Raw genomic sequence first — 19,217 nt, forward strand, 5'->3', positions numbered from 1 at the left:
GATAAATGATCCCTTTCACTTTCTGGTAGTAGCTTCTGTCATTATTAAAGCATGGCATAGAAAGACCAGAAGAGATGCTCTAGAAATAAATCTATCTGTTTTAGTGAAAACCAATAAAAATATGTAAAATATTCGCTGTCAGGATACAGTTCAAATATTTTATTTTATTTATTTATTTTTTTTGCTGTAACAATGAGAGCATCACGAATATCCTTTGACTGTGGAGGAAGCAGTCTTAATAAGGTGTCCATTAGCTAAAACACATGTAAACCCAGATTAGTGATGGAGACCCTTTCTGCTGAAGGGAGAAGGCACAAAAAAAGAATAAGGATGAGGAATTTAAATAGCTATTGCTCCCTCCACATTCACACTGCCAACTTTCTATTGCTTTTATTGCAGTTTATTCTGTTCAAAATATATCCTAGATTGAGAAAAGAGATGCAGTCCATCCTTTATGACTTTATTGAAAGTCCTGTGTGAATTAGCAACTCCTTTGATGATTGTTGAAGTCTACATTCTGATTGATTAGATGAGTGACCTGCAGCGTGGTATATTCAGGATAGAGAGGAATATAGAACACATTTCTGGATACATACAAATATTTGAGTAGCTATATGGTTCACTATAAGAAAGCAATTTTATTTTTGACAGGATGGGAGAAGTGGTCTTTTAATGCAGAAATGGTAAACCAGCTCAGCCATATTACCGAGGAAGAAATTGAGGACAAAGTATTAGTTGACCATTTAATTATTATCCTGCTGGTCCGGTCTGAGACAAAGTCTACAATAGACTTTGTTTTCCTTCAGTTCATTGTTTTCCCCACCACTTTATGTTGCTTTCCTGTATACAAATAGTTATTAATATAGTCATCCATGCTAATGTACAGAAAGGTAGTTCTCTACATTAATTAATATTTGAAGGAAGGAGACATCTAGACCACTTGAATCATTTAGCTTTATGATCTGATTTCAAGAAAGTTGAACATTACATGGGTATGGGGGTAGAGTATTAATTTAAAATTTAATTTTAAGTGAAATTTAATGCCATGTCTGCTATGCATTGGTCCTATGCCTTAGAAACTTACATAGGCACATCCACAATAAATTTGAATAATCCTATTTTTAAAAACTTATTTCTTTGAATTGTTTTATGATTTCCTGCTCTTTTAATTTGTGAGTATAAACACTCTCTTGGTTAAATAGTTCTTTGGCAGTAAAATATGTAGCACCTTCAAAAAAACCCAAATTATAGCTCTGATGATAATGGCAGTGAATTATTGTACTAGATGAAGGGAAGCCTAATAGTACCTAAAGATTGCAATCATTATGGATGAGGCAGTGATGATATAAAATGCCAAAAGCCAATTGTGTTTGCTTATGTGAATAGAACACCACTCTTCAAAGATTGGGACCAGTGAGAGGAGCAATTTGTCATATGTAATCTTTTCTCAAAAGAGAAATACAGTACCTTCCCAAGACTGTTTCCCATTTGTCTGGACGATCTGGATGAGGTGCAGCAATGCTTTTTCCAGAGACATTTGGCTCTTGCAATGCATTTATATTTGTTTCAAATGAAATCAGAGATGCTTTCTCTATGACTTCCTTGCCATGGGTGTGATGCATGGGAAGGGATACATAACCATAAAGTCAGACCACCCTTGGGGATTTTCAGAGCACCAATGGTGACCAATCTGAATTATTGATCTTTATTCATGAAAAAAGTTTCCTAAGGGAAAGGATATAGTTTTATAGCAGTCTAAACTGTAATAGATGTTGATCTGGTGTTGATAAATATGTGGAGTGAAGGGAAGCAATTCACAGAAAACCCACTGTAAGTTCTAGAGTTAGGCTTCATCCTTTATTAGGTAGTGAGTAAAAGACAACTGATGATTACAACTCCAATTTAAGAGACCATTTAAACAAAAATGGTTCCATAGCGAAGTGAGGCAGAAGGGATTTAGGTATTTCTGAGTTTTCTCATATGGCTGATGGAGAAAATATGGCTGATTTGTTTGTTCCCAGCAAATCATTAAAGTTAGTAACACCTTGTGATCCAGGACTCTTTGCATCCCACAGGCCCTGACTTCTAGTGGACTGGCTAATTCACTTTGGTGAAAATGGGGAAGAACAGCAAAGCACATAGTAGTGAGATTGCATCAATTAACATTAAGTTCTCCAACAGAAAGAGGTTTTATCAGGTGTAAAGGTTGTTGGATAAGGATTCAGGTTAATTTATAGTGAAAGATCAACATATTGACAAAGCAGAAAAAAGCAACTAAAGTTCAAATCCGTTAGAAGCTGGTCACACAGGATACAGACAGAGCCCCAAACAACACACTCATGAGCATCTTTCCATCTGGTTAAACCAGCACAGTCTGTGTGTGAAAAAAGGAAACACTTACTAAGACCAGAGAGTAGAGGTATTGGTAAGTGTAAAATCACCAGATACTCTCAAAAAACAAATTTTAATACTAACCAACATGTTTAACCAGAGATGTATGGTTTAAAATTCTTTTTTCCAAAGACTAATGAAATACGTTTTTTTTCTATCTGCCTACCCTCTTCCCTTTTCCATGATTTGTTTTTTCATTCGTTCATTTCTTCCTCCTTAATTTGTTGTTTAACAAAAGATATATAAAGCCAATTGCTTTACAGATATGTTTATATGACAAATGTCTATAGCTAGATGGTGGAGATGAACTCCAAAGACCATGTTCAATGTTGAGCACCAAGCACGCTATGGGTGTTTCTTAAATATAAAATGACAAATGCTAAATACCTATCTCTCAAATGGTTTCATCTTGAATCTTTATACCTCTCAAAGGTTACTACAATTTAGATAAGAGCAGTTTCAGGAAGGCCATACCAAGCCCTTCCCTATAGATTTAAATAATCTTTACAAAACCTTTTCAAAAATATTTGTTTTTCTCTAAACTTAAATCATGTAGGGTTGATTTGTACATGTTTTATCATTGTTCTAAGTTTGAGTGTCCTTGTTCTTATTAATGCAACAGATTGGCTGCATTGAATCCCATCATAGTGACAGGTATAGGATAGCTTTCTATGGGAAAAAGCAAGTAGCCTTTATCACAAATTAAAGGCACAGCTATTTTTTATGCCATTTGTTACCAACTTAATGATAACATGTAACATGGGATGATTATATAATTATTTTATATAGATTTTCTTTTTATAAGTTATTCTCTTAATCTTTCTAACATATATACAATATACATGTATTTATATATACCCCTGATAAATCTTGTTTTAAAGGTAAAACATCAACTCCTTTCAGCCTTATGGTGACTATCAAAGGCTGCCAGTATTTCATAACTCCACTAGAGAAATGATGGTCAAGTGCATCTTACCAGAATTTTTTTCAACACTATATCCTTGGTCTGCAATCACCTCGGATTCATTTTTTCTTGTTTTACTAACATTTAAATATATATATTAATTGTTTATATCATGTCAGTAGGAGATCTAAAACACAAGAAAAAGCCCACAACAATAGCTAACATCTATCATCATGTTCAAAGCAGAAACCTTTGCCTAAGAGACAATCTTACTGGTATGATATAAAAGGGATATTGCAGAGATGCAATATTCTCTGTTTTTATTTCTTGGATATGTACTAACATGAAAAACTTTACTTTGCATTCTCATATTAGGTTATGATCATTCCTCATCCATGAAATAGAACAATTGTACTAATTTCTTTCTGAACACCCATGATGCATGGGTTTACTTATTTTCAGATATAGTTTCATTACAAAGACTTCCCTTTTTCCAGAAATACTGCTTCAGGGTGGGGAAACAGTACTTTGTAGGAAATTACCTTTAATGATATCTTCCCCTACCTCTATGCTCAGCCCTGCTCTCTTGTCCTCAACTTAAAGTCATATACTGTATAGGAGGGGAAGAACGTGGACCAGAAAGACCTCCACTAAACCCTCCGGTGTTTGCGTATTCTTTGACTGCTTACTGGCATGAAATAGTTGTTCATTCTACCTTTTGCAATTCTTTAAAACCTAGTGGCATAGATTGAGACACAGCACTATTGTTTTACAAGACATCTACTGTATCTACTTTTGTTGGGATAAATACCCAGTGATTGCTGTCATAGCAAGAGGACCAGCACGGGTACTACTATTCACAGTGTTGCTTTTGTTTTTTTGTTTTTGTTTTTTCATTTTTGTTTTGTTTTTTGTTTTTCTTTTTTTTTTTCATATTATCTTAATCTACAGAGTAAATTCTTATATATATACATTGGAACCAGTTAATGCCCTTACAATGTATAGTTGTTTCATAAAGCAGGAAAGACAATGCAGAGGGAAATAGGTGCCCAAAAGCACAGTCACAAAGGCTTCAGAAGTTCTAGATACCACTACAAGTCAATGCTGGAGATCACTTCTAAAACAATCAATGTTCAAGAGGAATGCTTTAATTTGGAGAAAATACCACCCCTCCCTTCCCGCCCCCAAAACCTCCCTCCATTTTTTTTTTTTTAAATAATCTTTTCAATTCACTATCAAAAGTCCTGGCTCTTCAGATAGACTTTAAACTATAAATAAACACTGCATAGTTCTCTTTTGTTTTGTTTTTTGTTTTTTGTTTTTTGAAAAATTATTGCAGTACAAGTACTCCCATTTGGAATTCAGTAAGGAGCAAACAGCACAGGAGTGTGGGCGGTCCGGATAGGTCCAGGAGCTGGCCTCAGGAGTGCTGGAGGGAGCGCGGAGGTTTGGAACAGTGTGGCCGCTGGAGCAGTTCGGAGACTGAAGGGGGAGTTCACGGCCACTGCAGCAGCGGCGGCTGCAGCTGCCAGTGGATTTGGTAGAATTCGCGGAGCCAATGGCTTTGAAGGTTCTTTTGAAAATACTAATTTTACCTGCAAGGGAGAGAAAAAAGAAAAGAGCAGTAGGACAGGAGTTTGGGCATCACACTTAGATTCCAAAATGATGGGCAGCTTTCAAAATGCAGCAGGAAACAACCACAAAGATAAAATCACATTTGTGAAGGGTCAGTAAGAATAATGGAAAGTGTAGAACAACTTTCCTTTGGAAGAGCTAGAACATCCCTTGAAGACGACCAACCTAGGATATTGAAAAGTCCTCTAGAAAAGTACTCGGCAACCTTATTTTATTTTTCTTCATAAATATACCTCCTGAGGAAAGTATTCATGTTGAGAAAAAAAAAAAAAGTATGGAATTTTTACTCTACACACACATGTTAGCTGTCATGGAATAGATACTTTAAAAGAGAGATTTATTAATGCTGTCAGCTACTATTAGACTATCCAAGTGTGTAAACTGGGGAGCACAGCAAGGTGTAAGGTATTGATGAAGAGAAATAAAAATAACAAATTCCACTTCAGGGAAGAAACTTATCTCTCCCCAAATCTGACATGGTCTACTTCCTCTTTATGCAAATGGTAACAACATTCTCTCAACTCAAACCAGTTCATTCCTTGGCTAGTAGCATTAGTAAGATGGCTGGTCTCACAGAAAGAATGTTCCCATTTATGGAAACAGTAACATAGTGAGACCTGAGGAGGATTTGGATGGTAAAACTAACACAATTTGACTTCCCTGTTTATTTAAGAACCATTCACTTGATTGTTGAAAGCTGCATCTATGCTGGTCAGAAATAGCACTCAAAGTTATGACTAGTGGTGCTGAAACATCAGCTCTGTGCAGAATTCACAGTCTTTCAATGCAGCTAAAATTGCTTCTGTTCAAGAGTAGAGTGACTTCATTTGCATAAAAATGGGTGATGCTACTAAATTAATTGGGTCAACTCCTACTGAAGTCTCATAATAGATGATTGCAGTTTTCCTTTAACTATATTTTCATGTGCCAGCAGCACACAATAGCACCAATTATTAATAAGATCTATTTTGAAGAAAACAGAATTCAAAATGCACAACTCAGCATATACTGTAGATCAGTTGTTCTTAACTTTTCATTGAGCCCTGGGTCTCCCTGATGAAAGTGATGGTCAATACAATCAGGAAACAAATAAACAAACAATAAAAAACACCACAGGATCATAAATATTAGTTTGAGATTATCAGGAGGTTTCACAGGTTTCTGCTAAATTCCTAAAAAAAAAAAAAATCCAGGTCAGGACATTAGTACTAATATGTTCACTAATCTAAAAGGTATATTTGGGGTAATGGGAAGAACGCATCTCCCAGGAAGAATTTCACCAGGCCTTCGACATGATTCTTGGCTGAATAATTAAATAAAATAAGCCATGCCTTTGAGGGTGTGCTATTCAAAACCCAAAACTGTTGGGGGTATCAACAAAACCAATGCTTGGTCCCTTGAAGATATTAAAAAGGACATGTGAGAGCTTATTTTTCACTGACCTTTCCTAAAATTATCCACTAACATCAAGACCAGATTTCATGACTACTTACCTGACTCAAGAGTTTGGCTTTCCTCTCTTCACCATGCTCTGTCATTAACCAGAGGCCAACTCCAAAGGATAAAGGTACTGGACTGTGGCTAAAAGTGGTAAACCACCCAAAAAACTCATGAAACTAAAATTCTATTGGTGGAGTAGGGGTTGGACTTTCCGATCAATTGTTTGTCATGACTTAGGTACTTTCCATTGATTTCATTTAGTAATTGACAAAAAAATAAAAAAAATAAAAGGTCAGTGGACTGTGGGACATTCAAGATCATTATGGTTTGGGAATCAACGATGACACTCACCCCCAGTGGATGTGCTGCCTTCTGTAGTTTGTTGTAAGGACTGTATTTAGGTTTCGGGGGCTTCCCAGCAGCTCTGTCTTTGTGCCTTCTACTGCTAATGTGCTATTAAAAGCAATTAAAAATGACATCTTTTAAAAAAAATCATCCCCAAACCCTCCCTCGTAAATACTGTTTTAACCTGAGGAAGAATATTAATTATTTCATACAAGTTGCAGAAAGATAAAAACAAAAGAGCATGCACTTTTGTCCTTGGATTCTGATGGCTTGAGGATATATATTTTTATGCTACCCATTTTAGTATATTTTTAACAAATAGAAGGCTCTTCTTTTTCTGAGCCTTTCTCTTTATCGCTGCACAGATCTCCTTTTTAAAAGTGTACAAAGGAAAAGAATGTCTAAAGGAATTTCATGTGCAAATAAACAAAGATGCCCAGGCAGGTATGAATATATTTCCATACTAATATTTATCCTCACATTTGTACAGCCAAATGTCAACCCCTTAAAGTCTAAAGATAAATAACTAAGGTGCATAAAATGAGTACAATATTGCACATATGCACATAAAATACAACACAATATGAGGGCTGGGCCTTCAATTGGCAACATATAACTGATCTCTTTGGAAGGCTATTCACAGTAAAAGTGAATGCAACAGGATTAGTCATCCCTTTAGCAGGTGGCTGCAGGATTTAGAAATACAGTACAACACCATGTAATAAAGTACATAAAATAAAAGAATAGAACAGTATAAAATTAGTTGTAATGTGTAAATAGTCTAAATAAGTAAAAATGGAACATTGCAATTTGACCTTTAACAAAAATCAACACTTTTGAGTGGGAGATCTGGTAGAGAAAAGATCTAATACCCCTTTTCCTCCCACTCTTCAGATATAAGAATAGTACAAATTCACTTTAGGCATTTTTTGAAAGGACTTAGAAAATCTTACATTTTAGTATTTCCTTGGAAACTAAAATATGCATAAATAAGGGCAGTGGAGAGAAGGTAAGTGGATAGATGGATGGGTGGATGGGTGGATAGATGGATGGATGGGAGAGGAAAACAGGAAAGAAAGGGAACAAAGAAAGGACACATATGTGCTCATAAGGATGTCCCCTATCTGTTGTTTTTATTTCTAGAATATGTGCTGTCTACCTGTTTAAGCTGTGTTTCCGAGTTGACGTGCACATCACAGATTTCACAGTGAAACGTTTTGTTTTGCAGACCTGTGTTTCCCTTATTAACTGGTCCTTTGCCTTTCACACCTGCCCTAGGAAAGGCTTTGATGGTCCCGCTTCCATTCCGGGCTTCTAGCATGGTTTTGTGCTTAGTACCTGCCAGGAATATTTAGAAAAAAAGAAAGAAAAAAAATATTAGCTGGTTTATGCCTTTAGGAAATGGTACAATTAATAAAATGTGATGTCTAGTTGTAGAGCATTTCTTCCGGGGATTATTACTGAAATATGCTTCACTCAGAAGACAATGTGCTCTGACCACCTTCCATTACACTACTCATGTTTTTACAACGTCCCGTATAACAAACCGACACCATTAATATAGCACCTACACCCCAGAGTCCTAAGGTGAAATTAAATGGGTGTGACTTAGTTTTATTTCCTCTTGATGCTAATAAGACAGAAATGATAGAAGATGAGGAAGAGTGATTTAGTTGCTAAAGGTATAGTTGGAGGTGATGTGTAACAAATGTCTTCAGTTTAAACATGGTGTGTTTATAGAAGTGGCACTAATTAAATACTCACTTTCTAAATAGAATACAAACAAGCTTTCCTGGCTATGTGTTTTAGGTCCCAAAAGGAAGAGCAAGAGTATAAAGATCTTACTGGAAAAAAAAAAAAAAAAAAAAAAAAAAAAAAAAAAAAAAAAGCCCTATTAGGGTAGTAAAGCCCACACTGATTGGTTATGTCCTTTCAAATGTAAAAACAAATGACCAAAAAGATGAGGGGTGAAAGGTTAAGCAAATACACTATAAATAAAAGCTTCTTTTTGAATAAACCAATAACATCTTCTGACTATTCTTACACATAACCAGTGTAACTTAAGCTATTAACATTGTTTTCTATTTTTTAATTTTTTTCTAATTATTAGAGTTCATGAATGGGGGTTTCCTCTCAAAAAATGGCTCACAACTTTCTTTTTGTTGGTGTTGATAACTATTCTTTATTTTTCTCACTTAGCTACATGGTTTTGCTATGAAATTTTCTCTTGTTACCATTTATGCCCTTTTTGCCATTCTAGTTGTTTAAATCCTTTTTTAGTGGTTTCCCTTTCCTAATTGACTTTATTAAATTGTTATCAGTTCTGGAAGCATTAAAAATAAGGTTCTCAACTTCAGATTCCTGGACTGGCCTCCTAAGACTATTGACTATTAATGAGGAAAACAGGTTGAGGGGCGCACTAGGTCAGCGCCAATCACCATCTCCTTAAATAAGAGGTGATGAGTACACAAAACAGGTTTACAGTCACGGTTCTCTCTTTCAGAATGATTGCAACTTTACTGAATCCAATGTTAAAAAAAAGGAAATTCTTACAATGTAGATTCTCTTACTCCAAGAATATGAAGGTCATATTCTTATGTACAGCTCTGAAAATGTTCATATCCCAACATATTAAGGAAAGAGAAAAAGGTCAACATCTTGTCAGTAGACTGGAGGACTTGAAATACGGAACCATAGCACTGCTCGGAGGTGCTGGTGGGGTACTGAGGTACCTCCCTGCAGTAGGTTTTTTTTCTCTCGCAGCTTGCAAGCCCATCCCCCTTGTAAAACAGACATCCTTCGTACTCTGCAGGTGGTGTAAGTCAATGTAAGGCAAGACAATGTTCTAGGGAGTAAGATATATACATTTATACATACATATACATACACACACACACACACTTTGTGTCACTGTGTGTGTGTGTGTGTGTGTGTGTCTGGATGGTTATCCAACCTTCTTTATCTAAACAGGTGATTTTATCAAAATATTTCTTTTCCAAGCAGATTCTTCAATCAAACTGAAAAGCATTCCTGGGCCAGTTTGGCTTATCAATGCCTAGGAAGTAGTCAGTAGGAGAATGACTCTTACTCTGACTTTCTGTAGGGACGCTTGATCCACTCTGGTTAATACCTTTTGTAACTGGGAGTCTTACCATTATCCTAGAAGATGCTGAATAGGAGTGGCAGATAATCTTTGGGCCTTAATAATAATAAGGCCATGAACACTGACCCCAGGGGATTGACTTCTATGCAGTTTTACTTGAAATGTGAAACAGATGTCTTAAGCAAGTCTTTACCCAGTTCTCTTCCTGAGCAGAGAAGCACAGATTAGACATGGGCTTCCTGAAGGCAACTCCTGGGTTTTGCTTATACTGTATTCTCAGTGCCTGACACAGTGTAGATACAGCTCAAGCATTAGATATTAATAAAAAGCAATGAACAAATTTGTGAAGAGCACCGTGAGCTCAGACTCTGGAATGGTGTGAATCAAAGTTTGCCTCCATGAGCTGTGTAGTTTACATTTCTTTGCGCCTCAGTGTTTTCAGCTGTGAAAAAGGAAATTACCTGCTCTACTGAAGTGTTGCATTAAATGCATTTATTGTTTTAAGGATTACTTTTGGCACTTCCATGTGCTCAATAAAATTTAGTCAATCCTCTTCTCCTTCTTAACAGTGTTGGTTTTGTTTAAGCAAAAATTTAGAAACCTCTAAGCACTTTAAAAGTTAGTAAAGTCTATCCTTTGAGAACTGCCTTTTCTGTATATTAAAACTTAGTGAAGAATAGAATAAATTCTGTCTAGAGATAGCTCAAATGAGCTTAGTGAAAATTATCAAATGTTGCCACTTCAAGTTATTGCCAGAAAAATTTGCCCAAATTAGTAATAAGCATTGACTATAAAACATTTCAAAGTTTTTTTTTAATAATATAGAGAAAATCATCAAAATCAGCTAAGCAAAGCATTACCTAGTAGAATGTTTGGGGGGGATTTCTTTGAAGAAAAAGATGAAACTTTTTTTTGTGTTGTGTCTGTAACATACGACTAAAAGGGGATTTCCAGATATTTTGAAAAGAGTGTGTCCTCATAATTTGTTTAAAACATTCTTAGACTGTTTTGTGAATCATTCTAGTAAGCTTAGGAGAATTCCTTCTCTTTTCAAATTCTAAAAATAAATGCAAAGCAGGAATGCCCATATTTAAATCCTGCATTCTAATGTTATGGAATATAAATCTATTAACTGCATCTTTAGTGAAAAAATAGAAAGAGAAAACAAATGAAATAACACAATTTAACCCCAAATAATGCCAGCAGCAACTGTGATCATACTAAGCATCATGCCATAGTAATTCATCTTTACAAAGTGCCATATGGCCATTTATCTCCATTAGAGAGAGAGAGAAAGAGACAGCGTGAGAAGTCCAAAGAGGACAATTGACTTGCCCAGGTTCACACAGAATTGTTATGTGTGGATCCGAGGTAAAAATGGTCTGATCACTTCTAGCTCATTCTATTGTAACATACAAGAGGCAGTAGTTGATGGAAGCTATAATAGTCTCAAAATCTGTTTCTGATCAAATTGGCCTTCAAACCTGGTTCCCTGACAAACAGCCCAATCTTAACAGTGGTTTCCTAATACCTAGCTCTGAAAGAAAGCAGAGAACTCTTTTAAAGTGATACTAGAGAGGTGGGTGGGGGTGTGTGTGTGAAGGCAGTGGAGCACTAAGGCAGTGATTGTGGTCTGCTGTGGGTGCAGGTAATACGGAGGTACATTAAAGAGAATTAGAAAATAATCACATGGACTCAAGAAGACAGTCTGCTTTCCACCAGCTCCATGAACTGGCAAGTCTTGATGATGTCCATGATAACGGACTGCTTCGTAGAAAACAATTTGTCTATATTCTAAACCATTAGTGTTTTTACTGTTGAGATTTAGAATATATTCAATTAGCCCATTGTCTTACTTATCCTCTACTAAACATCATATGCTCCATGGAAATTAATTTGTAGACCTCTGTGTTATACAGTGGGCCACAGACACACAGGAATTCAGCTACATGCTCCCGTTCCCTTAACAAGTCCATTTGGAATTATTCAAGCTCACAAAGGCTGCAGTTTGTGCATTCAACCCCCATGAAAGTCCGTATTTTTGATGCAAACAGTAGATCATAAGTGAACAATGAGATGACAGCACTGTGATTGTAAAGATTAAAGGGCAGAATTTGAGTTAATTCATTTCTGTTATTCTATGTGACCACTGGAAGTGTCTGTTTAAAACTGTAAAACCATGTAGTGTCACAGTTTGGTTTGGTGAGCTCCAGCTGCCTACCTTGGTAACTGCCTCATGATGGCTCACTGCACTGGCTGCTTCCCTTCCCTGTTCCCTCTTCCCACTTCCTAACTTGTGCCCTTGGCCTCCCCTAAAAATTATTTGCTCTTAAATCCTTGTACAGAGTCTGCTTCTAATGGAACCCAAACTAAAACACACCACACTGATCCTACGATGAATTCTACAAGGACTACTTTTTTTGTGACAAGAGGGTGATCCTCTCTCCTTTACCCTCCCCTTCCCTGGGTTTCCCCATATGGGATCCTAAGGGAAAGATGAAGAAACCAGTGGACAAGGACCAGTTGTTTGAATATGGGAATGAACTGCATTCACCATCCACATTTAGAGAATGTCCCAGATACAACGAGCCTCCCACCACCACTTCAGTTACAAATCAGAGAGCTGAATCTGGAGATTGGAAATGGTGTGCAAAGGGTGTTAAAGATAATATATTCATGCATCCTCTCTTCTTCCTTTGTCACTTCCAGTTCTGGCTCAACTGGCTGGTACATATCTAGTGTGAGGCCTAAAACAAGCACCATAACTGGACCATGGAAAATGATCTCTGATCTAAGAAGGGAAATGAAGGGATCAAGAAATCTAAGCTGAGGGGGTAGGTATATAGTCCTCTGATGAGGCTGAAGGTTTGGAGGGGACATTCCTATAAAGTGATTCATGTAAGGCTACACCACATTTACAGCCAGATAACTCCCAGATAACAGCAGTTCTCAGCGCTGCCTGCACAATGCTTGTGAGGTCTATTGTTTTGCTTCATTTCTTTTCCCAAACACTATAGCTTCGAGGCCTGAATATATAATAAATTAGAATCCTTGGATATAGGAAATATATATATACATATATATATATATTTATATGAACATCTATATATTAAAGTGACACAGGTAAATAGTCTTTTAAAGCTTCGTGGGCATTTCCAACACACAAAGCAGAGATGAGGATTGTAGAATTAGAATATGAAAAATGTTGACCTGATGTGATATGATGAAATAACTGATTATTCTTTGCTTCTTAATCAGATGTTTCTGTTAGGAATTCAGGAAGGACATCCACATCCTTGATAAATTAACTCCAGCATCAAAGGGTATGGTTTGTTTATTTGTCAGAGTTGATCCCCCACCAAAATGAATGTATTTCTCTGTTATGATGCAGAATGCTCAAGAATTCTTGAGAAATAAATGGACTTTCAATGATGATTTTGCTCTCTCAATTATCTGGCATCCTTGAATAATGTATTTACATGAGTAAAACATGAGGCACATCTGCATGGTATAGATTCTGACTTGGGGCCAGGTCTTTTTCTGTATTCCTCAGCCTCTGAACTCATGAACTCCCAGATGACAACTAATGTTGCATGCAGGGGGGAGGATATGTGCTGAAGGAACTGCTTTCCATCTGTAATTATTCCCTTAGAAAATCGAAGTCGATATTTGAACATGACTGTGCAGCATAGTGACTGGCCAATGACAGCCAACATAAAGCTGCGATATTAACCCAGGGTATGATTTACAAATGATTTTGTTTCTGTTGTGATTGCTGACAGGGTCCTGGCAATGAATCCAGCCTTTTAGAGAAAATCTAATCTAGGGCCAAAGGGCCGGCTAACATCTCAAGTAGGCTATGTATAATTATCTATGTCAATATATCTTTATATCGATATACAAATATAATCTAGATTTTATTGATAGATATGTAGATACAGACTCTTTGTATATGCTTGTCTAGATAGATAGGCATAGGTATGGATATATAATATCTATATAATGCCTTCCTATAGGTAGAGAGCAGATGGATGAAATTGAAATATATTAGGGAAGCATTTCATCCTGGTTTATCAGTATTTTCTGTTTTGATTATGTTCAAATTTAGTGTTTAAGTTAGAGAGACCTACGGACACCTGGGTGGCTCAGTGGCTGAGCATCTGCCTTTGGCTCAGGGTGTGATCCTGGGTCTGGAGATCGAGTCCCACATCAGGCTCCCTGCAGAGCCTGCTTCTCCCTCTGCCTATGTCTCTGCCTTTCTCTCTGTGTCTTTCATGAATATATAAATAAAATCCTAAAAAAAAAAAAAGTTAGACCTAAGTTTAAATCTTAGACTAATCTTAGTGGCTGAGTGAGGCTCAGCCACTTAGTTGGTCATATGCCTTGTCTGAGCCTCAAATAACAAGAATAGTATCTTTAGGTTGTCACAAAGAGTAAATAAAATATTACCTGTAGAGAACATACCTCAGTTGTTGCCCATAATAAGCACTTAAGTTCAATTGTCAGTGTGATAAAGATTTAGCTCAAAGTCATTTGCCATAAAAACCAAAATGGAGAGGTTTTAGCTAAAAGCACATGGAGTTATGAAGCAAATTTTGTAACTGCATTATTGACAAACTTTTTTTTTTTCCTTTGGTCCAAAAAGACCATTTTATTAAAACATGGGGAAGGGACCTAAGGGCAGAAAGAGCTGCTGTTATTGACCAAACTTTAGAAGTTTGAAGTTCTAAACTTCATTTAGAAGCAAATGCATGGGAGTTCATAGCAGTGTGAAAATCAAATAAATGCAAAGCTTATACTTTAGAATTATATTTCACTTTATCTCCTAATATCTAATAACACACGTGCACACACACATACACAGACACACATCCATAGACAAAAACACATACACATCGAGGCACAGGAGCCCTGGAAGTCCTCTCTTGAGCCCATGTAAATGACACTTTGCATGTCATTTATGTTTTTTAATTGTTAATGAATTCCATGTAATAATTGCCAGTTTTCCACCACCCCTTTGTCCCCTGCTGCAAAAGATCTAATCCATTTAGAGGAAGATAATTGCAGAGCTGTTGAGACAAAAGAGAAATCACTGCATCTCACCACTGTTGTGCGCTTCCAGCTGCGAGGCGGAGTTGACAGCAACCTTGCATAACGAACAGTAAAGAAGCCGTTTTGCTTTTTCTTCCTCAGTCTCCGTGGAAGGACATGAGCTATTGCCAGTGGCTGTCGTGGGGCTTTTTTCCACTTTGGAGGTGATCTCAGTTGTCATAACACTGCTTTTGCGAATTTCCACAGTTGTCGTTGATATTGCTGGTGTCCCTGTGGTACTGTCTGCATTCAAAATAGCATAGGAAAAAAGGGAAAAACAGTGGTATTATCTTCCCCTATTTGGAATTGTATCACCAATATTACATTCTGCTAATAATGATAAGAGCAGCCAGCAATTGCTGTTTGTCGACTATGAGTCATTCATCTCATGAAGAAATTCACATAGATGGCCACTTGTAGTTGCCTATATTGATATAAAACATGTGGACAATTCTTAAAAATACACCCAAATATACTTACTTTTTTTTTCCTTCTGTGGGACAAATAAACATACCCACAGATTTCTCTTGTTAACATATGGCTTTAGTAGAATAGTCTTTACAATGTATTGTACTTTGTATACATATATTTCTACACAGACAACTTTTTAAAAATAAACACTGTTTTTTTATTTTTCTTTATTACTTATCAATTTTCCTTCTATATTTTTTCTTTAATTAAAATATAAGTACTGATCCTTTTGTATTTGCTTGTGCAAAAAAGGGGGAAAAAATGGAGCCCTGATGACATATTGGTTTGTTCAGATCAACAATTTAGAAAATTGTTGTTCTATTTACAAAGAGTAGTATATTCAATGCCAGGTACAAAAATTCTGGTCTGGCATATTTGTTAAGTGCATGTTTTGTGCCAGGCTGTGTTCAGAGAGTTTGTTACACAGTATTCAGACATCAATGGCCACTCCACAAGAAACTCACAGACTGGTCACACCATGTTAATGTCACATCATCATTTTAAAAGTCTGATGACCAAGTGTTGATATACTGGAACCCTACAACCCTTCTGGCTTCAAAGTCTGATTCTAAATCTGGAGAGGTCAACCTATAAAGCAAAAGTACTTTATCCTGACTTCACTTGGGTACACAGAGCTCCCATTCCGAATATGATAATTACGAATTACAATTAGGATGTTTGCCATATCCAATAACAAATTGCAAAGGGAGCTCTATGCTCCTATCCTTTCTACTTTTATATTACTGACTTCTGCCTCCCAGCTGGATGGTTCTTAACCTCCTATTCAAAAATATTCTCAGGCTGTCTTTCTAGCCACAGCTGCTCTTGCAACTTTTTCTCATTCCAGATGTTGCTGTGGTCACTAATGCCACACTAAGTTCATAATAAATGAATTAGGCAGTTGTTATAAGGAAGAGTGTTCTGCCTGCAATGCAGTGTTGTCTTCATAAGTGCTTACTTCTTGTTAGATCACACTCTCAAGAGTTGATTGCAGTTACAGGATGCCTTTTAACTTGGATAACTCCTTTGATCCAGATATAGAGGTGGGAGTTTAGGTGAGATTGGTTATGGCTTCTTTCCCAAATATGGCATCAGAAGCACTAGTCAATAAGAAGAGAAATGGACTCTTATTGAGGGCTGCTATATAAAACAATTCATCTGGATCTTATTTCCTTTGCTCAACACTTCATACATGTTTAATCACTTATTTAGCTGCTAACATCATCAAGCAAGCCTCCTCTAGTGTTTTGAAGAATTTCCTCCAACCATGTAAAAAAAGTCATACTGCTCATCAGGTTTTCATGGCTAAAGAAAAAGCAATAAAATTATTCTAACACCAAGTTTTGCCACCAGAATATATTTATTGCCTTGAACATTGACAAGTCCATGTGCTGAATAGTTTTTACTTATCTGCTGAGGTACCAATGTTAAAATATCAGGTAATAAATAGAAAATATTTCTGAGAATCTAGATACAGCATGAAATGCAATGACTACTTTAAAACGGTCTAGTGGCTATTCATTGCTTCCAACAAACCAGAAATGATTGAAAGCATATGAATATGTGCCTATGAATAAATAACAAATGTCCAGTTAATTTGCTAAGTCTTTTGTATACATAATGTCATTTAACCTTTACACAAACTTCTACAAATGAGGAAATTCCAGAAGTTAAGGAAATCTCCCAAGGTCACACAAACAGAATATGGTGAGTCAGGGCAAAGTGTTTTATAGATTAAAAAAATCAGGGATTTAATTAATTAATTAAAAAATCTTAAAGATTTTATTCATTTATTTGAGAGAGAGAGGAGAGCAAGCAAGCATGCACACACGAGCAGGGTAGAGATGCAGAGGGAGAGGGAGAAGCAGATTTCTTGCTGAGCAGGGAGCCAGATGATGCAAAACTCCATCTCAGGACCCTGGGATCATGACCTGAGCTGAAGACAGAGGATTAACTGACTGAGCCACCCAGGTACCCAAATTCAGGGATTTCAAAAATATACGTTGCAGATAATACTCTTGGTCATGATTGTTGACACATGGTAAGTTCAAAAAGGTGACAGACAGCAGTAGGATAATAAATACTCAGGCCAAAACTACTAAGTTGTTTTTGTGATCAGCATTATGAGGAGTGACAACCGTAAATATAGATATAGCTAAACTTAGTGTGGCTACCTGCTGGAGCCAGTGTGTGATATTCTTGGCTATTTATTTCATTTAAATCCAAGTAAGGATATCCCTAGTAATATCCTACTTCTAACGACTTTTCCTCTGGATTGACAATGTTTATTCTATGTCTTGATCTGAAAACTGTGCCTAGCATAGATCATATTAATCCTAAACCAACTTCCATATTTATAGTGAAATTCATAAGAAGAGTATAGAACAAACAAAACCATGGATCTTCTAATCCCTGTGACAGCTACATTAGTATTTTTTCTAACCTCAGAGGATAACGTACATTTAGACCAAGGATGCCACAAGATTAGAAACGCCAGATTCTCTATGCCTATGGCTTAGTGAAGTATTAACTTCTCTTAAGGCAAGTCCTTTGCATGAGACAGGTTTAGTGGAATTAGTATCAAAATGCTTGACTTCTGGCACTTCTACTTTAATGCTTTAGACCTCATAGCTGAGCACAAATCTGTTATTTTCTCAATTTTGCAGTTAATTTGAAGGAAATACAAGCAGTCATATTTTTCATGTTAAATTCAGTATGTAAATCTTGTGTCCATAAGTAGAATTACTATTAATTTATAACAAGACATGGATTATTCATTTACTTTTCATTTGTCACTGGTGAAGGAACTTTTTCATGAAAAGTAAGGTAAATATATTTTATGATTATGTCATATTTAAAGAGAATCAACTTGTTATATATTTGCCTAGAAAATTACATTGAGAAAGGAGATTTTCCTTAATATGGTACATTAAATGACCAATTATACATAATTCTTATCCAGCCATAAAGATAGAATCTTAAATGCGTATTCATGATAATAGCATATACTTTTGATAAGACGTGAGATGAATTACCTCTGTATTTCCTCCCCCAAAACTCACAACCCCTGTCTGACCATGGGAAAAGCATTCAACAAACCTGAATTTAAGGGAATTTTATGAAATTCCTGACCAATAGTCCTCAAAACTGTGAAAGTCATCAAAACAAAGAAAGTCTGAGAAACTGTCAAATATAGACAAATCTAAGGAGACATGATATGATGATCATATATAATATGGTAGTTGGGATTCTGGAGCAAAAAATAAGGGGGGGGGACATTAAGTAAAAACTTAGGAAATCTGAATGAAACATGGACTTTGGTTAATAGTAATATATCACTATTGGTTCATTGGTTTTGACAATTGTGCTATAATAATGTGAGATGTTAACAGTAAGGGAAACTGGATGCAGGGTATATAGGAACTTCTATAATATTCTTGCACCTTTTCTGTAAATCTAATATTATTCTAAAATGAAAAGTTCATTAAATTTAAGAAAAACAGAATTATAATCAGTCAACAAAGAGTGCATCGTTTCAGTTACTTTATAGAATCATAATCAAAAGAGATCTTAGTGGTTTCATAGTATAGCTTTCTTAGTTTTCAGATTAAAATTTTTTGGTAAATTTCTCAAGGTCACATATAGTGCTCTAGGGTAGAAACTGGGACTTGACATTGCATCTCCCAATTTTAAATTAAGTGCTATTATCCTGTGTTGCAATGACTCACATATTCACACTTCATTCCATCAACATTTATTAAGCAGCTATTTTGTGCTAAGTTCTATATATACTAAAGCACTGAGGATGAAAAGGCTAATAGTGGGACGCCTGGTGGC

At 36.2% G+C, this 19,217-nt stretch overlaps 1 protein-coding gene across 5 annotated transcripts in view; it reads right to left on the bottom strand.

Annotated features, from left to right (window-relative positions):
* Window positions 1-1,835: 1,835 nt before the first annotated feature.
* The window catches only part of ZNF385D (zinc finger protein 385D), an 897,042-nt gene continuing 879,660 nt past the window's right edge, over window positions 1,836-19,217 (bottom strand). For all 5 annotated transcript variants that reach the window (XM_072792941.1, XM_072792942.1, XM_072792945.1 and 2 more), the window contains 4 exons: window positions 14,922-15,152; window positions 7,875-8,053; window positions 6,722-6,823; window positions 1,836-4,890 (listed from right to left, as the gene is read on the bottom strand). In XM_072792941.1, the coding sequence (XP_072649042.1) occupies window positions 4,657-4,890; window positions 6,722-6,823; window positions 7,875-8,053; window positions 14,922-15,152 (746 nt within the window). In that variant the 3' untranslated portion in view covers window positions 1,836-4,656. The remainder of the gene's footprint in view (window positions 4,891-6,721; window positions 6,824-7,874; window positions 8,054-14,921; window positions 15,153-19,217) is intronic.

This window comes from Canis lupus, chromosome 22 (assembly GCF_048164855.1).
Source record: "Canis lupus baileyi chromosome 22, mCanLup2.hap1, whole genome shotgun sequence".
NCBI classification, from domain to species: Eukaryota; Metazoa; Chordata; class Mammalia; order Carnivora; family Canidae; genus Canis; species Canis lupus.